This window comes from Chiloscyllium punctatum, chromosome 11 (genome assembly GCF_047496795.1).
Source record: "Chiloscyllium punctatum isolate Juve2018m chromosome 11, sChiPun1.3, whole genome shotgun sequence".
NCBI lineage: Eukaryota > Metazoa > Chordata > Chondrichthyes > Orectolobiformes > Hemiscylliidae > Chiloscyllium > Chiloscyllium punctatum.
Genome location: NC_092749.1, coordinates 2,402,557 through 2,429,478, shown reverse-complemented (window position 1 = coordinate 2,429,478; position 26,922 = coordinate 2,402,557). Strand labels below are relative to the sequence as shown.

The 26,922-nt window shown below is 43.3% G+C and overlaps 1 protein-coding gene across 1 annotated transcript in view; it reads right to left on the bottom strand.

Moving 5' to 3' along the window:
• ncoa1 (nuclear receptor coactivator 1) overlaps nucleotides 1-26,922 on the bottom strand; it is a 102,744-nt gene that overhangs the window by 59,191 nt on the left and 16,631 nt on the right. The window contains exons 3-8 of the mRNA XM_072580187.1: nucleotides 24,942-25,108; nucleotides 20,894-20,994; nucleotides 20,285-20,462; nucleotides 19,255-19,434; nucleotides 16,616-16,711; nucleotides 5,363-5,503 (exon numbers count right to left, since the gene is read on the bottom strand). Coding sequence (XP_072436288.1) covers nucleotides 5,363-5,503; nucleotides 16,616-16,711; nucleotides 19,255-19,434; nucleotides 20,285-20,462; nucleotides 20,894-20,994; nucleotides 24,942-25,108 — 863 coding nt within the window. The remainder of the gene's footprint in view (nucleotides 1-5,362; nucleotides 5,504-16,615; nucleotides 16,712-19,254; nucleotides 19,435-20,284; nucleotides 20,463-20,893; nucleotides 20,995-24,941; nucleotides 25,109-26,922) is intronic.

Below are 26,922 nucleotides of genomic sequence, written 5' to 3'. Positions count from 1 at the left end.
ATATAGGGATTGAGTTCCGGAACCATGAGGTTATACTGCAGCTGTACAAAACTCTGGTGCGGCCGCACTTGGAGTATTGTGTACAGTTGTGGTCACTGCATTAGAAGGAGGTTGTGGAAGCTTTGGGAAGGGTGAGAGGAGATTTACTAGGATGTTGCCTGGTCTGGAGGGAAGGTCTTACGAGGAAAGGCTAAGGGACTTGAGGCTGTTTTCGTTAGAGAGAAGAAGGTTGAGAGGTGACTTAATAGAGACATAAAAGATAATCAGAAGGTTAGATAGGGTGGACAGGGAGAGCCTTTTTCCAAGTGTGGTGACAGCGAGCACGAGAGGGTATAGCTTTAAATTGAGGGGTGATAGATATCAGACAGATGTCAGAGGTAGTTTCTTTACTCAGAGAGTAGTAAGGGTATGGAATGCTTTGCCTGCAACGATAGTAGATTCACCAACTTTAAGTACATTTAAGTCATCATTGGACAAGCATATGGACGTACATGGAATAGTGTGGGTTAGATGGGCTTCAGATTGGTATGAGAGGTCGGCGCAACATCAAGGGCCGAAGGGCCTGTACTGCGCTGTAATGTTCTATGTTCTAACTCTCCAATCTATCTATATTCTGCTGCATTCTCTGACAGTCTCCTACACTATCTGCTACTCCACCAATCTTCATATCATCTGCAAAGTTACTAATCAGACCACCTATACCTTCCTCCAGATCATTATTTATATCATAAACAACACAGATCCTTGTGGAACACCACTGATTGCAGTTCGACACTTTGAGAAACTCCCTTCCACTACTACTCTGTCTCCTGTTGCCCAGTCAGTTCTTTATCCATCTAGCTAGTACAACCTGGACCCCATGCGACTTCACTTTCTCCATAAGCCTACCATGGGGAATCTTATCAGACGCTTTACTGAAATCCATGTAAGTGACATCTACAGCCCTTCCCTCATCAATCACTTTGCCACTTCCTCAAAGAATTCTATTAAGTTGGTAAGACATGACCTTCCCTGTACAAGACCATGCTGCGTATCACTGATTACACTATTTTCTTCCAAATGTAAATAGATTCTTTTCCTCAGTATCTTCTCCAGTGACTTTCCTACCACTGGCGTCAGGCTCTCCAGTCTATAATTATCTGGATTATCCTCGCTACCCTTCTTAAACAAGGGAACATTAGCAATTCTCCAGTCCTCCGGGACATCACCCGTGTTCAAGGATGCTGCAAAGGTATCTGTTAAGGCCCAACCATTTCCTCTCTCACTTCCCTCAGTAACCTGGGATAGATCCCATCCGGACCTGGGGACTTGCCCACCTTAATGCCTTTTAGATTACCTAACACTCATGCCGGCCTGATTTCGAGTAATGAAACATCTATCCCTGACCTCAACATTTGTCACGTCCCTCTCCTCGGTGAATACACATGCCAAGTACTAAGAATCTCACCTATTTTCTCTGACTCCACGCATAACTTTCCTCCTTTGTCCTTGAGTGGCCCCTATTTCTAGTTACCCTCTTTCTCCTTATATATGAATAAAAGGCTTTGGGACTTTTCGTAACCCTGTTTGCCAAAGATGTTTGATGACCCCTTTTAGCCCTCTTCATCACTTGTTTCAGATTAGTCCTACTTTCCAGGTATTCTTCCAAAGCTTTATCGGTCTTCAGTCACCTCGACATTATGTATGCTTCTTTTTCCCTCTTAACAAGTCCGACAATTTCACCTGTCATCCATGGTTCCCTAATCTTGCCATTCCTATCCCTCATTTTCACAGGGCCATGTCTGTCCTGTATTCTAATCAACCTCTCTTTAAAAGCCTCCCACATAGCAAATATGGATTTACCCTCAAACAGCTGCTCCCAATCCACATTCCCCAGCTCCTGCCAAATTTTGCTACAGTCAGCCTTCCCCCAATTTAGCACTCTTCCTTTAGGACCACTCTCCTCTTTGCCCATGAGTATTCTAAAATTTACGGAATTGTGATCAGTATTCCCAAAGTAATCTCCTACTGAAACTTCAACCACCTGGCCAGGCTCATTCCCCAACACCAGGTCCAGTATGGCCCCTTCCCGAGTTGGACTATTTACAGATTGCTCTAGGAAACCCTCCTAGAGGCTCCTTACAAATTTTGTTCCCCCTAGACCTCGAACATTAAGTGATTCCCAGTCAATGTTGGGAAAATTCAAATCTCCTATCACCACCACCCTGTTGCTCCTACATCTTTCCATAACCTGTTTACATATTTGTACCTCTATCTCACGCTTGCTGTTGGGAGGCCTGTAATATAGACCCAAAATTGTTACCGTACCCTTCCTATTTCTGAGCTCTGCCCATATTGTCTCACTGCTCGAGTCCTCCATAGTGCCCTCCTTCAGCACAGCTGCGATATCCACTCTGACCAGTAATGCAAATCCTCGAACCCTTTTACCTCCCTCTCTATCCGGCCTGAAGCACCGATATCCTGGGATATTTAGTTGCCAATCATGCCCTTCCCTCAACCAAGTCTCAGTAATAGCAATAACATCATACTCTCAAGTACTAATCCAAGCCCTAAGTTCATCTCCCTTAGCCACTACAGTACACTTTTTGCCTAAAATCAAATGCATCTCAGATCACAAGAGCCTTTGCGTTCATCATCTCCTTAGTCATGCTGACTTAATTATTGAGTTCCTTACTGTCCACTAACCTCTTTATTTGGTTCCCATCCCCCTGCCACATTACTTCAAACCCTCCCCAACAGGGAGACCGTTAATAAATTTCTGCAATACATCTTGTGTTTGCATACACTGCCGCTCCTGAACATTAGTGGTAGATGGAGTGAATGTTTGTGAATGTAGTGCCAATCAAGTGAGCTGCTTTGTCCTGAGTGGTGTCAAGCTTTGTGATTACTGTTGGAGCTGCACCCATCATAGCAAATGTAGAATATTCCATCACCCCAGCACCACCCCCCCCCCCTCCGACTTATGCTATGTAGACTTTGGGGTGTTATGAGGTGAGTTATGCACCACAGTATTCCTAGCCTCTGACCTGCTCTTGTAGCCATGGCCTGTGTTGATATGGTGAGTCCAAAGGAGTTTCTGGACAATGATAATATTAAGGATGTTGACAGTGGGGCACTGTTTGGTGAAATAACAAAGGACTGGTGAGGGAAGAGGATTCAGTCATGAAAGGAGGTTGGAAAACACAGGCCATGAAAGTTGAGAGGAGATTTGAATGAAAAGATTAGATAAAGTAAGGAGAAACTGTTTTTAATGACAAAAGGATCTTTGACAAGGGAATACAGGTGGAAAGTAATCACCATAAGAATCAGAGGTGACATAACAAAAAGGGAATTTAATGGAGAATTGCTGTGATTTGAATCAAAAAGTGTGGTGCTGGAAAAGCACAGCCAGTCAGGCAGCATCTGAGGAGCAGGAGAGTCAACATTTCAAGCAAAAGCTTTTCATCAGGAATGTGGGAGAACCACAAGAGGGCTGAGAGATAAATGGCTGGGAATGCAAGTGTTTGGCCACAGGGCGATGGGTTAGTTTAGTGCGTGTGTCCCAGAGATGTTTTCTGAAGCATTCCACAAATTGGTGTCCTGTGTCCTCAACATAGAGTTGACCACATTGAGAGCAATGGACACAGTAATGAGGTGTTTGGAGGTACAGAAAATCTCGGTTGGATATGGAAGGATCCTTTGGAGCCTTGAATAGAGATGGGGGAGGGGGGAGGCAGATTTTACACTTGTTGCGGTGGCAAGGGAATGGTGGGTTGGTAGGGGACCATGGACCTAACGAAGGAGTCACGGAGGGAATAGTCTCTGCGGAATGTTTAAAGGCGTGGGGAGGGAAATATATCTCTGGTGCTGGGATCTGACTGTAGATGGCAGAAATGGCGAAGAATGAAGCGTTGTATCCAGAGATTGTAGGGTGAAAGGTGTCCTTGCTGCGACTGGAAAGAGGGAGGGGGGATGGTGTAGTCCAGATAGCTGTGGAAGTCAGTGGGTTTGAAGTAGATGCCCGTGTTGAGTCAGTCACTAGAAATAGTGATGCAGAGGTCCAGGAAAGAGAGGGAGGTTATTCAAGATGGTCCAGATGAAATTGAGGTCAGGGTGAAAGGTGTTTGAGAAGTTGATCAACTACACAGCGGAGACAGGACATCAACTTGCGGAATGTTTCAGAGAACATCGCCAGAACACACTGTTATGGATCAGGCCTGACCCCTCAAAACATTTTAAGCTGAGAGTCCAGACCCTAGCTTTGCTATTCGATTTACTTAAATGTATAGTGGATTTTCCTGCCGAGAATTAGCTGGTCAGCTGACTTAGTTTTTAAACAAAACAGAATTTATTCACAAGATTACAGAATGAAACACAAAGACCAGAAAATAGAAAACTTATCCTATCCGAACATTGAGGCTATTCAGACTTAATGCTGTTCCAAAATACATGCAACAATCCCAATAAACACCCCTTGGCACAAAAAGTAAAAACCAACAAGGGCTTACACACTTGAAGTTAGAGTAAGCAAGAGCGAGAGAGCAAGAACCAGGCTAGATTGCTTCCGACAGCCTTCCTTCAAACATGCTGCTGCTGAACTGGCCACTCCCCTTTCATTACACAAGTTTTTTTTTAACTTGAAAGTCTTCTGTCTGAGGCAGTATCTGTTAGCTGTAAAAAAATGGGCCCTAAAATCTATCCAAACTCTCAAACTTTTCAGAGTCTGGGCCGTTAACAACCTCAAGCAAAAATCAAGGATGACATCACCTTGCCGGAATGATCAGACTCGTCACAACACGCAACAAACAACCTCACTACCCTGTGGCTGAACATTTCAACTCCCCCTCCCACTCCACCAAGGACATGCAAGACCCGAGGTCCTCCACTGCCCAATCCTAGCGATCCAACAACTGGAGGAAGAACACCTCATCTTCCACCTTGCAGCCCTTCAACTCCCATGGAATCAGTGTTGATTCACTAGCTTCCTCATTTCCCCTCCCCCACCTTATCTCAGATCTGACCCTCCAACTCGGCACCGCCCTCTTGAACTGTCCCACCTGTCCATCTTCCTTCCCACCGATCCACTCCACCCTCCTCTCTGATCGATCACTATCACCTCTCACCTTCATCCACCTATCGCATTCCCAGTTACCTTCTCGCCACCCCATCCACCTCCCATTTATCTCTCAGCCCCCTTCGGCCAGCCCCACATTCCTGACAAAATGCTTATGCTCGAAATATGGACTCTCCTGCTCCTCAGATGCTGCCTGTGCTTTTCCAGCGCCACACTTTTTAACTCTGATCTCCAGCATCTGCAGTCCTCATTTTCTCCCTGCTGTCCAGATCACTGTCCAGTAGTTAAGAACAAACAATGATTACCTACCTTCCTGGAGCAGCTGTTTAGCATACGAGGATCCACGTTGCTGAGGTTGGAAAAAAGCATAGATACATTTCCTGACCAGATCCTCCCAGCCCACTCTTGCTGAGGCCCGTAGAGTGCTTGCATCAATGGAAATAATCTTTCCTAAAACAAAATAAGAGAGTTAAATACAATCAAACCTTAACCTCAACTTGAACCCCAAATACAACCATGCATAATAATTAAAAGGGAGATTTTAACTGTGCCCATCACCTGAAGGGAGCTGGAATAGACAGAACTGCAAGTGTCCAGATTAACAAGAGCTCTGGTGAAATACCATCTGGTGACCCATATTCAGTACTGCTCACTGTACCACAGAAAGGGCATTGTGATGTTCAAGATGGTGCTATGACTCCCCTCTGGGACAAGTGGGACATGGACTTTCTGGCTTGAATTATGTTTACTGTCAAATGTCCTCACATGAGAATCGTGAATGTTTAAAAATCACCACTTACAGCATGATCCTAGATACAAATGGATCTAGGTACAGAATTTTGGTACAAAACAGAAAAAGCAAAGAAAACAAAGTCAAAAAGTTAAACATTACAGACCTTCTTACTAAAAAGTAGAAAAACTAAACAACCACAGTTAACAGTAAACACCATAGTCGATAAGCGCCTAGCAATATTACCAGTGCACCACAAGAACCCCTCATCAGAATGGAAAGAAGGATGAAAGATTCGATTATGAGGACTGTTATGAAGTTGAAGCCATGTACTGTACCTTTAAGAGATAGAATGCTGTTCTGTACTCAGGGCTTACAAGCAGCTATGTATATGACTAGATGGCAGTCCCAAAGTTTACTGGAAAATTTTAATTAATATAACATTTGGCTGTGAAATGGATACTTGAGTTTTGGCTGCTGTTTTGACAACAATTCAAATTTAACCAATCAGTTTAAATTATGTCCCAGGATACTAAGACCCTATTGAGTTTAGATTTATTGTTTTGCCAGCATCAAACCAATAGGTAGATCCGATGCGGGGGGTAAGAAAGCGCACATTTTGAAAACTGGCCAGAGAACTGCCATAGAAAAAGAGAAAAACTCCTGGAGAGCTCACTACCCATCTAACACCTTGCTCTCAAAGAAATAAGAAAATATTCTCTATCAAAGGTACTGTTTCATGTGAAACACACTGAGAGTAAAAACAAAGAGGGGAACCCAAGGAGGTCAGCAGCTGGAAGAGTGAAAACACAGAAGACAACAGAGATTAGTTTGAAATTAAGTTGATGTAATTTTAATAAGTATCTTATTGGAACAGCATTTTGTTATAGAGTTCAAGGCAGACAGTCAGCAGTTCAGAGAAAGGAGGGCTTAGATTTGTGAATAGTTTTTGTTTGATGTTCACTTTCAGAGTTAGAAAATAAGTTGACATTATTTTCGTTAAATAGTGGAATTTGGCAGTTCTCTGTCCCTCATATTTAAACAGATTATGAGGTGAGGCCAGCTTTTCTGGGCACCCCTTGGATTATTTCAGAGAGGGTTCCGCCTCCGTGTCGTAACAGGACCGATTAATTGAAGAATCTAGCCTTGAACTTTCTTTTGCATAGAAGTTATAAGAGCTATTTCAGATCTTGTATTTATTTGGGGGAAAAGAGAAATGATTTCTTCTGGGTGTCCAAAATAGGGAGGTACCATCTTAATATTGAAACTAAGCCCTCTAGAAGTGGAACACCAACTGCTTCTCGATTAACAGAAACAGAATCTTCCCAAAGGGCTCTGGTTGCTGGGGGCCAGATGCAAATTTCAAAACTGAAGCTGAATGGTTATTTTTGGACAAGGGTATTAAGGGAAACCAACTAAAAATGGTTAGAGAGAATTAACAAAGATCAACCATGAAAAGCAGAACAGACTCTAGGTTGGAACAAAGACTGGGAAGTGTGTCCCACAGACAGCATTGCAGCAGAGGAGAAAGAAGGGATTGATTAACAGGGGCAAATGGGGTTAGAGAGAAAGCTTGATGAAAAAAGACAATCAGGGTTCCATGGTTATGTGAATAGAAAATGATTAATGAAGAGAAACTGGAAAGTTATCACGGGATCGAAAGAGGAGGCAGACCAAGCACATAACGCATTTTGGTTCAGTATTCACAAACAAAGACACAAGTTATGTTCCAAAACTGTTGGTGTACTCATGGCCAAGTGAGAGAGAGAAAATAAAGGAAATCAGTATGAGCAGGGGAAAAGCTGTTGGGAAATTGACGGGATTAAAGACCAACACTTGAACTCTGAGCATTAATCAGCACATAGAAGTATGATATTGTTGGAATTACTGAAAGAAGGACAAGAATCGTAGCTCAACATTCCAATTTTCTAAAGTTTCTATCACCTTAAACCTATGCCCCTCGTATCTGACATTTCAACACGAGGAAAGATACTCTGACTATCCCTCTTATCCATGTCCCTCATAACTTTATATACTTCTATCAAGTGGTCTCTCAACCTCCAACACTATTGCAAAACAATCCAATGTATCCAAACTCTGCTTATTGTTAATACACTCCAATCTAGGCAACATCCTGGTAAACCTCTTTTGCACCCTCTTCAAGGCACTGTTATGAAGTGGAGGGAGAGTGAAAGCTGGACTAGCAAGCACAGAGTGTGCAGAAAAATTTCAAAATGTAACATTTGGCTGTGAAACAAATACTGAGCTGAGCTGCTATGTCCCACAACAATTCAAATTTAGCCAGTTTAAATTATGCCCCAAGATACTAAAACCAAATTAATTTGAATTTAACTGTTTTGACATCAAACCAATGAGACGATCCAATATTCTGGAGAATAAAACTCAGGTATTTTGAACAGTTAGCCAGAGAGGCAAAGAGCACCAATACAGTCTGCCCACAGACCCACTCTCTGAAAGGTGCCTTTATCAATGAAAGACCTGTGCAACAGAAGACTAAAGAAAAAACACCAGAAAATCTACACAGGAAGATTGTAAGCTGGCTGGTTTTGAAATTTGATTTTTTTTTGTAATCTTAATTGAGGTTTTTATCAAATCAGTATATTGCTGGAGAGTGGGAGGTCGATAAATCGATCAGACAAACAAGTCCTACAGTATACACAATTATTGTTTAATGTTCTCTTCATGGAGTTAAAGAATAAACTGTTATTTTTTCTTTAAATAGTGGAATTTGGAGTTCATTGTCACTCATACTTTAACAGATTACAAGGTGAGGTGAGCGTTTCTATGTGTCTGGTTTAAATTAGCAGAGAGGTTTACCCAGTGTCAAAACAGTTTGGGAACTCGGGACCGTGATTTGGAGATGTTTAGACAGATTCAGTCTGAGATGTGGACAGATTCTGCAGATTTAGACACTTGCTAGCTCATGTCCTTGATCTTTATATAAACAAAGATGAGACAATTTGGTTAATTTCGGTTACTTGTGGTTGGTGAAATTAAAAGTGAGAGAAATGGCTCTGAAAATTGCTAAAGAGGTTCTGGGTTTAGAAGATGATTCCTAAATGTGCCAAGAAAGTTTAGAAAGAAAAAAAAAACTTACTTTTCGAATTAGCAAAGAGGTTAGAATTAGGTTTAACCAAGGACAAAAGTAAAGCTGAAATTACTCAAAACACTTAGGTGTGTCAGAGAAACAGGGGTCTGGATTAAAGTGGTGCTGGAAAAGCACAGCAGGTTAGGCAGCATCCAAGGAGCACAAAAATCGATGTTTCAGGCAAAAGGCCTTTATCAGGAACAGACAAGTGCGGTAGAGTTAGAAAAATTTAAATTACAATTGAGGAAAATGGAGTGAGAAGATAAATAAAGGGGTAGAGAGAGAGAGAGAGAAGAAAGAGAAAGAGGAAAAATAAAGAGACAAGGTTCTTAGCTGAGCAGAGAGAGAAGAAGAGGAGAGAGAAAAAGAGATAAGACAAAGAGAAATGGTGAGAGAGTTGGAACTTCAGAAATTGCACTTAGTCAGCAAAGTTAACAGGATGGAAATGAAGAGAGAGGTAGTGACATATACAATATGTTAAAACTCTAAAGATGTTGAAGCCTTCTTTATTTCATTTGAAAAATTGGCGAGGCAGATGGAGTGGTCTGAGGATTTGTGCAAGGCTAGTTTAGACTAAATTGGTAGGCAGAGGTAATTAGGTATTTGCAGTGTTGACAGACGAGGGGGTCAAGAGATTATGAAGAAGGTAAACAGGCTATTTTAAGTACATATGAATTGGTACCAGAAGCATATAGGCAGCAGTTCAGAAACACAAAAAAGGAACCAGGTCAGATTTCTGTTGAATTGGAAAGAATTTAACATAGTCATTTTGATTGATGGATCTGTGCTTTGAAAATAGATAGGATATTTGAGGCTCTAAGAGAGATGATTCTGCTGGAGCAGTTTAAAAACTCACTTCCGGAGATACTAAGAATTCATATGGATCTACAGAAAGTTCAGGAAGTGAGAAGAGCAACAATTAGCAGATGAATACATGTTGATGCATAAGACAAGCTTCCGGCCGGAATTTCATCCTGTGGAGGGCTGGAAGTTGGGAGAAGGGGAGAACCCATGTTATGAAACAAAGAGTAGAGAAAACTGGTTAAGTGTTTACCACAGGTCAAAAAAGAAGCCCAACAGGGTAGAAAGGTGGTGAAAGGCCTCAGGGGTTTTCACTATAATGGAGTGGGACACAGAAAATCACCGTGACGGTGGTTTCAGCAGGGCACTGGGAAAAGGTGTTCTCACTGCCAGAAAGTGAGAGACATGAAGTCACAGTGATGGCCGTTAAAGAAAGGCACTGTGGGAAAAGATGTGGTAAAAGAAGCTAAGCCAGTGGCATTAGTGAAAGTAGTGAAGGAGACCCCAAGAAAAGTTGAGGAGCTGCAGGAGAGTGTACAGCCTAGACAGGGATTGGGCATGGAGCTAGTGCCTGACCTCCATAAAGAATTCACCTCTGTGGGTAAAGTTTACTCAGAAAGCACAGGGGGAGAAGGGCAGAAAGTTATAATTTTGAGAGATGCAGAATCTAACCAGTCTCTAACAGTAAGAGCTGAACATATTTGCACACTTTCTGACCTGTTACCCGACAGAGTGGTAATTTTCAGGATAGATGGACAGAAATGTAGCGTTTCCCTATGTAAGATCAGGTTGGATTGCCAACTCAAGACTGGGGAAGAACAGTGGGAGTGATTAACAGTGTCAGTTCCAGGAATCCAGTTAGTATTTGGGAACAATTTAGCAGGGTCCAAGGTGGGAGTGACAGTATTTACTCCTGAAAGGCTGAGGGTCATGCAACAGAAAGACAAGACAATAAAACATACATATGTTGATGGTACTCAGAAAAGGAGGCAGAGACTATTCCTGAGGGTTATTACCTCAAAAATAGAATTCTAAGATGAAACTGGAGGTTAGTGTAGAGGAGAAATGGGCCGAAGTGCCCCAGATTGTGTGGCCGGTAGCATACAGACAGTAAGTGTTATAGGTAGCACATGAACTAATGTAGGAGGTTACCTAGGTATACGAAAGACTCAAGACTAAGATACAAAAACTAAGATATAGGCCTGAAATGCACAAGGATGTGGCTAACTTTTGTTGTACATGTCATACATGCCAAATGGTAGGTAAGCCACAGGCAGTTGCACATTTGTTGCCAATTCCAGCATTCGAAGAACCTTTCACGTGGGTTATAATTGATTGTATAGGTCCCTTCCTGAGAACTAAAGCTGAGAACCAGTACTTGTTAACCATAATGGATGTGTTTACCAGATTTCCGGAGGCAATTCCATTATGGAGTATGAAGACAAAAAAGGTGGTAGAGGAGTTAGTAACTTTCTTCACACGGTATGGGCTACCCAGAGAGATTCGGTCAGACCAAGGGTCAAATTTTACCGCTAGGCTGTTTCAGGAAGTCATGGATAGCTTAGGTATATAGCACTTGATTTAAAGTGCACATCATGCTGAATCCCAGGGAGCTTTGGAAAGTTGGCATCAGACCCTGAAGACCATATTAAGAGCGTACTGTCAGGATTAACAGAATGATGGGGATAAAGTTATCTCAGTCATACTGTTTACCATTAGAGATGCCCCAAACGAATCTACTCAGTTCACTCTTCTGAGTTAATATTCGGACATGAAGTGAGAGGCCCTTTGAAATTAATTAAAGAAAAATTGACAGGACCAAAGTCGGAGGTCTCACACTTGGATTATGTATCTAAAGTGAGATTAAACAGCATCTAACGAGCACAGCATAGAATGAAGCAGGTGGCAGATAAAGACTCTGCAATTTGGAAGTTTTCCCGTGGAAATGACACATTAGTATTGCTACCAGTGATAGGAGATCCCTTCAAAGCTAGATTTAGTGGCCCCTATCAAATTGAAAAAACATCGAGACAAGTGAAATATCCAGTTAAGAATCAGATAGGAAAAAACTGCATCAGGTATGTCATGTGAATATTTTGAAACCTTATTATACTAGAGAGAAAGAATTGGAGAAACAGGTGTTAGTTACTGCCCTGCAGAGTGAGGAATCAAATCCAGATGTTATGGAGTTTGATGTACCTCAAAATATGTTAAACAATAAGGAAGCCCTTGAGGAATGGGATAGCTTAGTTTACTATCTGTCTCAGAAGCAAAGAATGCAGCTGAAAGGTTTATTACAGCAGTATGAGGACATATGCAGGAATAAGATGGGGAGGAGTAATCCTATTGTGTATGAGGTAGACATAGGGAATGCTGTTCCAATAAAACTACACCCCGATCGGCTTAATCCTTTCAAAGCCAGACAGGTCTAGAAGGAAGTGGAGGCCATGCTCAACAAAGATAACATCGAACCAAGTCAGAGCGAGTGGAGTTCACTGATCATCTTAGTTCCAAAACCTGACAGGACTCAACGATTTTGTGCGGACTATCGGAAGGTCAATGCCGTAACAAAATCAGACTCATACCCAATATCGAGATTAGAGGACTGTATCGAGAAAGTTGGATAAGCCAGTTACATTTCGAAGTTGGACAATGCCAAAGAAATTTCTGCATTTGTAACCCCAAATGGGCTATATCAATTCAAAGTGATGCCTTTTGCAATGAAGAACACATCTGTCACATTCCAAAGACTCATGAACAGAGTTGTGACTGAGTTAACAAACTGTGCAGGCTATGTGGACGATGTCGTGACCTTAGTGAATCCTGGGAAGGTCACATGGTACAGCTGGCATAGCTCTTTGACTGATTATGAGAAACAAACTGAATTTGCGAAAGCAGAGGTGACGTTCTTGGGACAGAACATCGGTCATGGAAGGTTGACCCCACGGGACGCAAAGACGAAGGCCATCGAGGAATTTCCATGACCAACCTCAAAGAAGGAGATACTCAGTGGATTCTTCCGGAAAGTTGTTCCAAACTTCAGTAGCGTAATGGTGCCACCATTAACAGATTTGCTAAAGAAGAACACAATATTTCGGTGGACAGAACAATGCCCTCATTCCTGATTAAGGTTTTTGCCCGAAATGTCGATTTTCGTGCTCCTCAAATGCTGCCTGACCTGCTTTTCCAGCACTACTCTAATCTTGACTCTAATCTCCAGCAACTGCAGTACCCACTTTCGCCTAGAACAATACCAGAAGGCAGTTGACAATTTAAAAGCAGTACTAGCCACTGCACCAGTTTTAGCTACATCAAACTTTTTGAAACCCTTCAAAGTTGCAATTGATGCTGGTGACATAGGAATTGCAGCTATACTGCTACAGGAAGATGATGATATAATTATGTACCAGTTGGTTATTTCTCAAAGAAACTCAACACCCACCAGAGAAAATACCCTCCAATCGAAAAAGAATTTCACGAGGTATGTGTCAGAGTCAGTTCTGTACACAGATCACAATCCACTTACATTCTTGGAATAATTTAAAGACAAGAACATGAGATTATTTCATTGGAGTCTTATGTTACAGACTTTTAATTTACAATTCATACATATTGCAGGTTGTAAGAATGCAATAGCAGATGTGTTATCATAGATTTTACTGATAAAATATAGATGAGACTGAATAGATACCAACGTTATATATATGTGGGCAGAAGTTAATATGAACTTAGATTAAAGTCCTGTGTATGTCATGGTAACATGGTTAAGAAATAGAAAAAAAATGAAACCATCTTTTCATTATGATGGTTCACGTTTTTCTTAAGGGGGGAGGTAGGCATGGGAGAATGAAGGGTTAAGGGAGAGTGAAAGCTGGCAAGGACCTAGCAAGCAGAGTGCGCTGAAAAATTGAAAAGTGCAACATTTAGCTCTGAAACAAATAACTGAGCTGAGGTGCTATGTCCCACCACAATTCGAATTTCGCCAATCGGTTTATGCCCCGAGGTACTAAAACCCAATTGAATTTGAATTTTACTGTTTTGACAACATCAAACCAATGAGGCAATCTGATGTTTTGGGGAATAAAAATCAGGTATTTTGAACAGTTATCCAGAGAGGTAAAGAGCACCAATACAGTCTGCCCACAGACCCACTCTCTGAAAGGTACCTTTATCAATGAAAGTCCTGTGCAACAGAAGACCAAAGAAAAGACACCAAAAACTCTACAGAGGAAGATTGACAGCTGGCTGGTTTTGAAACTTGAATTTTGTAATCATAATCGAGATTCTTATCGAATCAGTATATTGTTGTACAGTGGGAGGTAGATAAATCGATCAGACAAACGAGGCCTACAGTATACACAGTTGTTGGTTAATGTCCTCTTCTTGGAGTTAAAGAATAAACTGTTTTTCTTTACGTCGTGGAATTTAGGTAGTCCTTTGTCACTCACACTTTAACAGATTACAAGGCAAGATGAGATTTTCTGTTGTGTGTCTGGTATAAATTAGCAGAATGGTTTCCCCTGTGTCATAACAACCTCTACATCCAGAACAAAACTCCAAATGTGGCCTTAATAAATCCTTATAAAATTGCTGCATGACTTGCCAAATGTTATACTCAATGCCATGACTGTGCCATATGCCTAATTTACCACCTTATCCACTTGTGTTGCCACTTTCAGGAAACTATGGACTTGGATTCCAAGGTCCCTCCGAACATCAATGCTCCTGAGGACCCAGCCATTTCCTATATACTTTCCTCCTGCATTTGACCTCCCAAAATGCATCGTCTCGCTCTTGTTTCTCTGCTCAACTTTCCAGCTGATCTATATCCCACTGCATCCTCTGATATCCTTCCTCACCATCCACAAGTCTACCAACCTTCATGTCATCTCCAAACTTACTAATCAGACCATCGACATTTCTAACCAAACCATTTATAAATATGACAAACAATAGTAGTTTCTGTACTAATCCTTGCAAACACCACTGGTCGCAGACCTCCAGTCAGAAAAACACCTCTTTGGAGCTACACCAAAGACTAAAACAATAGTAGAAGACTCACGCCACTCCATCCACTCCACCCAAGAATTCCTGAAGACCAAAGACACCAAGATAGAAGAGGGCAAAATAATGGTCTCCTTTGATGTAACAGCCCTGTTCACATCCATCAACATCAACCTGGCCAAGGAAACACTGACTACATTATTAGAACTACCAAAGACACATACACCAAACACCACCAACTTCATCAGCAAGGACGGTATCGTCAAGCTAGTGGACCTATGCCTTACCATCCACTTCACCTTCAACAATAAAACCTACAGACAAACCAACGGAACACCCATGGGATCTCCAATATCAGGGTTCTTAGCAGAGGCAGTTATACAGAGACTCAAACAAACAGCTCTGCCAACCATCCAACCCAAACTCTGGGTCCACTACGTGGATGACGCCTTTGTCATCACTAAACGAAACAAATGAGAGGAAACCTTCAAGACCATCAATAATAGCCTTACTGGTATAAAATTCACTAAAGAGGAGGAAAACAACAACAAACTGCCATTCCTAGATGTCACAATAGAGCAAACAGCCAATGGGGAACTTCAAACCAACATCTACAGGAAAACAACATATACAGACCAAATATTGAACTGCAGACGCAATCATCCTAACATCCATAAATGAAGCTACATCAGAACATTATTTCAACAAGCCACCACACACTACAGCACAGAGGAACTACATAGAGCAGAGGAAAATCAGCTATACAGTGTATTCAAAAAGAAAGGGTACCCAATGAACACAGTCCACAGATTTCTCAGCAACAAACCCAAACAAGCAGACAAAACACATCCAGAAACCCTAACCACTCTCCCCGACATCAAAGACATCTCAGAAATGACTGTCAGACTACTCAGACCCCTTGGCATTATGATCGCCCACAAACCCACCAACACACTAAAACAGCAGCTAATGAACTTGAAAGACCCTATACAGACAACAAGCAAAACTAATGTCATTTACAAAATACCTTGCGAGAACTGTAACAAACACTACATTGGACAAACAGGCAGAAAACTAACCACCAGGATACATAAACATCAACTAGCCACAAAACAACATGACCCATTCTCACAAGTATCCTTACATACGGGTGAGGAAGGACATCACTTCAACTGGGACAACACATCCATCCTAGGACAAGCCAAACAGAGTCACACATGAGAATTCCTAGAAGCATAGCATTCCAACTGGAACTCTACCAATAAACACATTGACTTGGATCCCATTTACCACCCCTAAGAAAAAGAACAGGAAATGACATCACCATAGGAAATGGTGTCACCACAGGAAGTGATGTCACCAACCCAAGGAAACCCAAACACAAATAGAAAGCAGGCTACACCACCAGTGCTTCATCTGGAGGTTCACTTAAGATGTTACCTAGTATGGTGATGAAATGTCTGAAACTGAACCTTCCAGCTCAGCGAGCAAACCCACATCCAGGGTCATTAGTGTTTAGAATTTTCTGCCTTGAGAGCGCAATGGAAGCAAGGCAATTGAAATACTCAAGGCTGCATTGGACAGATTTCTGATTGGCAAGGGGTTTGAAGTTTGTGAGGGATGGACAGGAATGTAAAGTTGAGGCCACAATCAGATCAGTCATAATCTAACTGGAGAGCAAGCTTGAGGCCCACTCCTGCTCCCATTTCTCAAGTTCTTCCATTATTAAACTTCCTTCCCTTCTTTTCTTTGCATTTGACACAATCTATTGCAAGGATTCCCCAATAACACTGCATACTCATTCTCCTTTCCCCCTTATTCCTAATGCCTAGGTTCTGTTCTCCCCACTTCAGCATTCTACATATTCACTTCAGATCAAAGGATTGCACCAACCCTTTGTCAGAGTGACTGTCCTTACCTGTTGTGTCCTGTTTAGTGATGAATGTCTCAGGCACAGGAGCAAGCTGGGGTTTCGGCAATTTCCGGGCTATGCAAATCAAACAGGACTGCAGATCTGTTGACCAATGCAAACAAACAGCCTTTAGAATCAGATGGATGCCCAACAATTACCAGCAAAAAGTACGAGACTATAGCTGGTTCTCCCCAAAGAATGAGTTATCCCCTCACTGTCAAAGAATAACAGTGGTACATATGTACTGCAGGTACGGTTCTCCTGCAGATCTCTGGCTCTCTGTTAATGCTAGCTTTACCTTAGGCTTCCTAAAGCAGCGTTTTTTGTTCCATTTTTTCATTCTTGAGAGTTGGGCATCAGTGACTGGGGCAGCATTTGCTGTAGATCTCTTGTTGCTCCTGAAAAGGTGGTGATGAGCTGCCTGCTTGAACTGCTGCAGTCCATGTGCTAAGGTAGCCCCACAGTGTCATTATGGAGGAAATTAAACAATGCACTAAAGGAGAAGGTACACTGGCACCACTCCCCACCTTTTCCTCCGATACATTGATGATTGCATCGGTGCAACCTTGTGCTCCCACGAGGAGGTTGACCAGTTCATCAACTTCACCAAAACATTTCACCCCGACCTTAAATTCATCTGGACCATCTCTGACACCTCTCTCCCCTTCCTGGACCTCTCCATCTCCATCAACGATGACTGACTCAACACTGATATTTTCTACAAACCCACTAACTCCCACAGTTACCTGGATGACACCTCTTCCCACCCTACCTTCTGCAAAAATTCTATTCCGTATTCCCAATTCCTTCGCCTCTGCTGCATCTACTCGCTGGAGAACCAGTTTCATCACAGATCACAGCAGATGGCCTCCTTCTTTTGAGACAGCAATTTCCCTTCCCATGTGGTTGAAGATGCCCTTCAGCGCATCTCATCCACTTCCCGCACCTCCGCCCTCAAACCCCACCCCTCCAACCGCAACAAGGACAGAACCCCCCCCCATCCTCACATTCCACCCCACCAACCTCCTTATACAACACATCATCCTCCACCATTTCTGCCACCTACAAACAGACCCCACCACCAGAAATATAGTTTCCTCCCCTCCCCTTTCCACTTTCTGTAAAGACCATTCAAATGAGTGTGACATCAAGGCGCCCTAGTTAAACTGGAGTTGGGGCAAACTCTCTGGTGGTTGGAGTCATACCTGGCACATAGGAAGGTGGTTACGGTTGCTGGAGGTCACTCAGCTCAGCTCCAGGACATTGCTGCAGGAGTCCCTCAGGGTAATGTCCTAGGCCCAACCATCTTCAGCTGCTTCACCATTGGCCTTCCTTCCATCATAAGGTCAGATGTGGGGATGTTCGCCGATGGTTGCACAATATTCTGCATCATTCACAACTACTGAAGCAGTGCATGTTCAAGTGCCAACAAGATCTACACAATTTCAAGGATAGGGCTGACAAGTGGCAAGTAAATTCACACTACACACTTGCCAGGCAATGATCATTTCCAGTAAGAAATAATCTAACTACCAGCCCTTGACATTCAGTGGTTTTACCATCACTTAAATACCTAACTACCGACATTCTTAGATTTACCATTGACCAGAAACTCAACTAGAGTCGCCACATAAACACAGTGGCTACAAGAACAGGTCAGACACTAGGGATACTGCAGGGAGTAACTCACCTCCTGACTCTGCAAAGTCTGTCCATCACCTACAAGGCACAAATCAGGAGTGTGATGGAATACTTCCCAGTTGCCTAGGTGGGTATAGCTCCAACAACACTCAAGAAACTTGACACTATCCAGGACAAAGCAACCCACTTGACTGGCACCATATCCACAAACATCCACTCCATCCACCACTAACACTCAGTAACAGTAGTGTGTATTATCATAGAATCATAGAATGCCTGCAGTGTTGAAACAGGCCATTTGGCTCAACAAGTCCATACCGATCCTCCGAAAAATATTCCATCCAGACCCATTCCCCTACCCTATTACTCTACATTTCCCAAAACTAATGTACTCAACCTACACATCCCTGAACACATCAGGCAATTTAGCATAGCCAATTCACCTAACCTACAGATCTTTAGACTGAGGGGGGAAACTGGAACACCCAGAGGAAACCCACGCAGGCACAGGGAGAATGTGCAAACTCGACAAAGACAGTTGCCCGAGGGTGGAAGCAACTACAAGGTGCACTGCAGAAATACACCAAATAAAGATCTATAGATAGCACCTTCCAAACGGAGAAGGGCAGCAGATATAAGGGATCATCACCCCCTGAAAGTTCCCCTCCAAGCCAGTCAACATCCTGAAATGGAAATATATCATGATTATTTCACTGTGGCTGAGTCAAAATCCTGGAATTCCTTCCCTAAGGGCTCATCATATGGACTGCAGTAGTTCAAGAAGGCAGCTCACTACAACAAGGGATGGGCAATAAATGCTAGCGATACCATGTCCTTGATGAAGTACAACAAAAAGGGAGGGAATTCTAGGATTTTGACCCAGCAACATCTGATCAGCTGGCAGACAGGGAATATGGCGAGAAATGGGTGAAAAGGTGAATTCCACCAAATTCCCAACCATCCAACCAACATCATGTCCATCCTGTTCTCCAAAATCTACTTACCGTTGCCTTCCTCCTTAATGGACTTAGGCTGAGAGACAGTAAAACACTGCATCATTTCATATTGCTGCCTCTTCTCCTGACTGTCTGCATTTGCCTCCTCAGGTCCTCGCACCAACATCCGGCAGTTGAAAGTGTGGCTGTTCCGCCTGGAGCTCTCCTTCAACCAAGGGACACTATTCACTAAAAAAAAACGGGTTGGAGGACAATCAGATAACTGAACCATTGGCTTGGGGGATGAGGGGAATATGGAGGTGGCAGCATTGGAGCAACCTGGAGGAATGGGAGAACTTCTGGAGAAAGTATAAACTAACGCCTTCAGTGACCTTCATCATTCACACATCTGGGACACAGCAATATTCAACACATGAGGAGGAGTCAAAGAGCTGTTTACCAGCTTTAACCTATTTTGAGGGAAGGGTACTGGCCAGGCCATCAGGAGACTTTCAGTTCCTCCACGGAGACCTCGGCATTCAAGAGGGAATTGGGTGCTGATTTGGGCAGAAAAGGTGTTCAGGGATATGCAGAAATGGCAAGAGATTGGCACTGGGAAATAGAACTGGTACTGGCACAATGAGCCGAATGGCCTCCTTCTGCACCATAATAATTCTGATTCTATAAACAGCCAATTGAAACAATGCAGCTCATCTCTACCATTGAACCTCTGACAATGCGGCGCTCCCTCAGCACTGACCCTCCGACAGTGTGGCGCTCCCTCAGCGTTGACCCTCTGACAGTGCGGTGCTCCCTCAGCGCTGACCCTCCGACAATGCAGCCATAATCTTGGGCATAACCTCCCCTAGTCCATTTGGTAACATGAATTGTGGTGCTGCCACACTCGCAACTTACTTGTTTGCCATGCCCAACAATTAGTACAGATTATCAAGTTAAAAATCACACAACACCAGGTTATATTCCAACAGGTTTAACCTGTTGGATGACAATCTGATGTTGTGTGATTTTTAACTTTGTACACCGCAGTCCAGTACTGGCGTCTCCAAATACAGATTATAAATGGAGTATAATCTCTTACCCATGGACTTGGGCAGTAGGTTGCGAACAAACTCGGTGTGATCCCCCAGATGCAGGATGCTGTAGACACTGGTATTCATCAGCTCCTCTTGTTTGTAGCCCAGGTAACTGGTGACATTTTCTGAGACAAACATGATGCGGCCCTCACCATTCACCACAAAGAAAAACCCATCCAGAGCCTGCACAGAACACAAACCGTTCAATCAGCAGGAGGATTGGGCTTGCCCACACCCCGAACCACTACCTCAAAGGTTTGGTATGGAGGAACAATGGCTGCACCTTCATCCCATTCCTTCCCAACACTCCAAATAGTTCAGTAAACAGGAAGGTTCAGATGCAACCTACCAACAATCGTATCATCTGCCCTGATCCCATCAATGCCGTTAACCCCAACGCTGCACCCATCCAACTAATGATGAGGAACTGTCAACCCCCACACACACTGCCTCCTCCAGCACACTGAAGACTGGGCTAACTGACTGTCCATCGGGGCAGAGATACAAGCTGTAAATCCCCAGCCCAATCTGATTCTGTAATCCACTGTAATCCAGTCGAGTTCAGCAGCACAGTGCATTCACTCCCCTTCTGCATATCGATAATCTGCCCATACCTCAAGGAGTAGAGGTCCCAGGGAGTCTTTTTCAATAAGTGATTGACTGCTGGATGAGATGTCAGACTGCTGAACCTCATTTTCTGCTTGTGCTGCCTTCTCTGTGGAGTAGAAACAAAACATATAATAAATTAGAAAGTACTGCAGATTACCCAGATTGCACTGAGTGACCAGTGTCTCAACGCTCATGGTACAGGCCCCTGCAAGTGCAGCCAAAACCACTTCTTCCAAACACACTATCTCTGACAAACAGACACCCACCCACCCCCAAAACACACAGTGCATTACCTCGGGGGGCAGCACGGTGGTTAGCACAGCTGCCTCACAGCACCGGGAACCTGGGTTCGATTCCATCTTTGGCTAATGTCTGTGTGAAGTTTGCACATTCTCCCAGTGTCTGTGTGGGTTTCCTCCAGGTGCTCTGGTTTCCTGCCACAACCCACAGATGGTGGATTTGCCTTGCTAAGTTGTCCATAGTATCCAGGGATATGTAGGCTAGGTGGATTAGTCATGGGATATATAGGACAGGAGGTCGGTCTGTGTGGGATGCTCTTCAGAGGGCCAGTTTGGACTCAATGGGATGAATGGCCTGTTTCCACTATATTTAAAAAGGATTTTATATTTAAAAGGATTCTATGATTGTCTGACACACACACAGTATACTGCCTCTCCCTCATACACAGACACACACACTCACAATACTGCCTCTTAAGACACACATACAGGCACACAATACGCTGCCTCTCCTTCACACACACAGTGCACTATCTTTGACACACACTGTCACATACATGCCCGACCCTACATCTCTAGTAAACCGTCTCTGACACATACATACACACACACAGTTTACATGGAAAAGGGATGGGGAGGTAAGGCAGAAATTCAGGGAGTTAGGGTGGAAGCTTAGAGCTAGGACGAACAGAGTTGTTGTTTCTGGTTTGTTGCCCGTGCCACGTGCAAGCGAGGCAAGGAATAAGGAGAGAGACAAGTTGAACATGTGGCTACAGGAGGAAGGGATTAGGTTACCTGGATAATTGGGGTTCATTCTGGGGTAGGTGGGACCTCTACAAATGGGATGGTCTACACCTGAGTCAGAGTGTACCAATATCCCGTGGGGGGGAGATTTGTTAATGGTCTTTGGGAGGGTTTAAACAAATTCAGCAGGGGGATGGGAACTTGAACTGTAGCTCCAGTGTACAGGAGGTTGAGAGTGGTGAGGTCATAAATAAGGGTTCAAGCTTGTAAGAGTGTCCCAGCAGGCAAGAAGGTGGTTTGAAGTGTCTCTACTTCAACGCCAGGAGCACCCAGAATAAGGTGGGTGAACTTGCAGCATGGGTTGGTACCTGGGACTTTGATGTTGTGGTTATTTCGGAGACATGGATAGAGCAGGGACAGGAATGGCTGTTGCAGGTTCCAGGGTTTACATATTTCAGTAAGATCAGGGAAGGAGTAAAAGAGGGGGAGGTGTGACATTGTGAGTCAAGGACAGTATTATGGTGGCAGAAAAGACGTTTTTGAGGACACATCCACTGAGGTAGTATGGCTGAGGTTAGGAACAGGAAAGGAGAGTTCACCCTGCTGGGAGTTTTCTATAGGCCTCCAAATAATTCCAGAGATGTAGAAGAAAGGATAGCAAAGATAATTCTGGGGATACAAGCAAGGGACTTTAACTTTCCAAATATTGACAGGAAACACTATAGTTCGAGCACTTTAGATAGGTCAGTTTTTGTCCAATATGTGCAGGATGGTTTCCTGACACAGTACGTGGATGGGCCAACAAGGGGCGAGGCCACACTGGGTAAAGAATCTGACCAGGTGTTAGATTTGGAGATAGGTGTGCACTTTGGTGATAGTGACCACAATTCAGTTATGTTTACTTTCATGATGGAAAGGAATAAGTACATACCGCAGGGCAAGAGTTATTGCGGGGTGAAAGGCAATTATGATGCAATTAGACAAGATTTAGGATGCACAGGATGGGGAAGGAAACTGCAGCGGATGGGCACAATTGAAATGTGGAGCTTTTTCAAGGAACAGTTACTGCGGGTCCTTGACAAGTATGTACCTGTCAGGCAGGGAGGAAATGGTTGACCGAGGGAGCTGTGGTATATTAAAGAAGTTGAATCTCTTGTTAACAGGAAGAAGGAGGCTTATGTTAGGATGGGACATGAAGGCTCAGTTCGGGCACTTGAGAGTTACAACTTTGCCAGGAAAGACCTAAAGAGAGAGCTAAGAAGAGCCAGGAGGGGACATGAGAAGTCATTGGCAGATAGAATCAAGGAAAACCCTAAAGCTTTCTATAAGTATGTCAGGAATAAAAGAATAACTAGAGTAAGATTAGGGCCAGCCAAGGACAGTATTGGGATGTTGTGCGTGTAGTCCGAGGAGATAGGAGAGTGGTAAATGAATATTTTTCATTAGTATTTACACAGGAAAACACAATGTTGTTGAGGAGAATACTGAGCTACAGGCTATTAGACTAGATGAGATTGAAGTTGATGAGGAAGAGGTGCTAGCAACTTTGGAAAGTGCAAAAACAGATAAGTCCCCTTGGCAGATGTTATTTACCTGAGGATTCTCTGGGAAACCAGGGAGGAGATTGCAGATCCTTTGGTTTTGATCTTTATGTTGTCATTGTCTATAGGAATAGTGCCAAAAGACTGGAGGATAGCAAATGTTGTACCCTTGTTCAAGAAGGGGAGTAGAGACAACCCTGGAAATTATACACCAGTGAGCCTTACTTCGATTGTCCGTTAAGTGTTGGAAAAGGTTATAAAGAGATGGGATTTATAACCATCTAGAAAGGAATAATTTGATTAGGGATAATCAATACAGTTTTATGAATGGTATGTCATACCTCACAAACCTTATTGAGTTCTTTGAGAAGGTGACCAAACAGGTGGATGAGGGTAAAGCAGTTGATGTGATATAAACGGACTTCAGTAAGGCATTTGATAAGGTCCCCCATGGTAGGCTATTGCATAAAATACGGAGGCATGGGATTGAGGGTGATTGAGCATTTTGGATCAGAAATTGACAGAAGGTGGTGGTTGATGGGAAATGTTCATCTTTGGAGTTCAGGTGCTAGTGGTGTACCACAAGGATCTGTTTCGGGGCCAAATGACCTGGATGAGGGTATAGAAGGATGGGTTAGTAAATTTACAGTTGACACTAAGGTCAGTGGAGATATGGACAGTGCAGAAGGATGTTGGAGGTTACAGAGGGACATAGATAAGCTGCAGAGCTGGGCTGAGAGGTGGCAAATGGAGTTTAATGAGGAAAAGTGTGAGGTAATTCACTTTGGAAGGAGTAACAGGAATACAGAGTATTGGACTAATGGTAAGATTCTTGGTCGTGTGGATGAGCAGAGAGATCTTGGTATCTATGTGCATAAATCCTTGAAAGTTGCCACTCAGGTTGATAGGGTTGCTAAGAAAGTGTGTTAGCTTTTATTGGTACAGGAATTGAGTTTCAGAGCCATGAGGTTATGTTGCAGCTGTACAAAATGCTGGTGCAGCTGCACTTGGAGTATTGCGTACAGTTCTGGTTGCCGTATTATAGGAAGGACATGGAAGCTTTGAAAAGGTTGCAGAGGAGATCTATCACAATGGAGGGAAGGTCTTATGAGAAAAGGCTGAGGGACTTGAGGCTGTTTTCGTTAGAGAGAAGGTTAAGAGGTGACTTAATTGAGACACATAAGATAATCAGAGAGTTAGATAGGGTGAACAGTGAGAGCCTTTTTCCTCAGATGGTGATGGCGAGCACGAGGGGACATAGCTTTAAATTGAGGGATGATAGATATAGGACAGATGTCAGAGGAAGGTTCTTTACTCAGAGAGTAGCAGGGGTGTGGAATGTTTTGCCTGCAACAGTAGTAGATTCGCCAACTTAAAGGGCATTTAAATGATCATTGGATAAACATTTGGATGATAATGGAATAATGTAGGTTAGATGGGCTTCAGATTGGTTTCACAGGTTGGCGCAACATTGAGGGCCAAATGGTCTGTACTGATCTGTAATGTTCAATGTCCTATGTTTTATTTACCTTGTTCCATCCTTTTCATGAGCTGAATCTGCTGGACAGTTTTGCGGAGGATTCGGCATTTGTCAGGTTTCACACTCAGACTGTCAATGTGACTCAGATTGGCAGACAGTAACTCTGCCAGATCTTCAATATACTTGCTCTCCTGTTCCCGTCGACGCTTGTCTGCACTGGAGAGGGTAGGGTAAATAATTAGCTCCCCCTGGCATAAGCACACAGGTTACAGAATCAACAATAAGCCTCCTGCCCACCGTCGAAAGGTAGCACCTGTCTGACCTCAATGGGCAGGATTCTATCTGGGCTGGGGCTCAGTCCAGGTAGGGCCCTGCCAGAGGTACAGATTTATCATGCTGAGTCTGGATAGTGCTTTGTCTGGAAGGTGTGATCCTGCCATCCAAGACTATCCTGGCCAAATAGATTCCTCCATCATAGTCCAATGGCAACAAATACCTACATCAGTTCAGGTCAGTAGAGCCAGGACTGGCCAGAACGGAGGTGTAATAAACATACTGTGTAGCCATGGACCTCAACATAATTTTATGTCATAAATGTCTACCAGTTTATTCATCTGCCTTAACACGCTTGTCTTTAATCTGTTAGGTGTGTCCCCAGAAACTTTCAATAGCATGGAAACAAGGATCTTTATGTCCCCATATTCTGTCCAATCACACTATGTCACTGAAAATGCTTTGTTCTGATTAAAACCATCCTGACTTTTCAGTACTTTATCTTCTAATACCAGGTGAATCTCAGTCATTGTGTTTTTTCCCTCTTGCACCCATTGTGTGGAGTTCAAAGTTGCACAAAGGCTCTCATTGTGGACTGGACAATGATTTGTACAAAGTAAACATTGCAGTTCCATTGATCCCAACATTCCTTTTGCCTTTACTCAGCCTTGTCCAGGTGAGTTGTTAATACTGTTCTGTGAATTACTGTCTCTCTCTCTCTCTCTTCTCCAACATTACCCAGCCATTCATTCATCCCACCATCTCATAGAGATGTACAGAATGGAAACAGACCCTTCGATCTAACTCATCCACACCGACCAGATACTCTAAATTAATCTAGTTCCATTTGCCAGCACTTGGCCCATATCCCTCTAACCTCTTCCTATTCATATACCCATTCAGATGCCTTTTAAATTTTGTCATTGTACCAGCATCCACCACTTCCTCTGGCTGCTCATTATTCCTGATGAAGGGCTTTTATCCGAAACGTCGATTTCGCTGCCTGAACTGCTGTGCTCTTCCAGCACCACTAATCCAGTATATGCTCATTCCATGCATATACCACGCTCTGCCAAAATAAGTTGCCTCTTAGGTCCCTTTTATATCCTTCCCCTCTCACCATAAACCTATGCCATCTAGTGCTGGACTGTGCTACTCGAGAGAAAAGACTTGACTATTCACCTTGTCCGTGTCCCTCAAGATTTTATAAACTTCTCTAAGGTCACCCCTCAGCCTCTGACTATCTAGGGAAAATAGTCCCAGCCTATTCAGCTCCTCGTGATAGCTCAAACCCTCCAACTCTGACAACATTCTTGTAAATCTTTTCTGAACCCTTTCAAGTTTCACAACATCCTTCCTATAGCAGAGAGACCAGATTTGAACACAATATTCCAACAGTGGCCTAACCAATGTCCTGTACAGCTACAACATGACCTCCCAACTCCTGTACTCAATACTTTGATCAATAAAGCAAAGCATACCGAACGCCTTCTTCACTATCCTATCTACCTGCGACTCCACTTTCAAGGAGCTATGAACCTGCACTCCAAGCTCTCTTTGTTCAGCAACACTCCCCAGGACTGAAGGCGAGTATAAACCGCCCCGTGTTTACCGTGGAGCAAGGCCCACATCGGGAAAACCAGCAGTAACCATTTTAAAGCAAACAGTATTCATTTTAAGACAGCAGCTGCCAGCCCGACCACGTGATCGGGAGAAGGGGGCCCAAAAACAGATCCGAATACACACCGGACCAGACA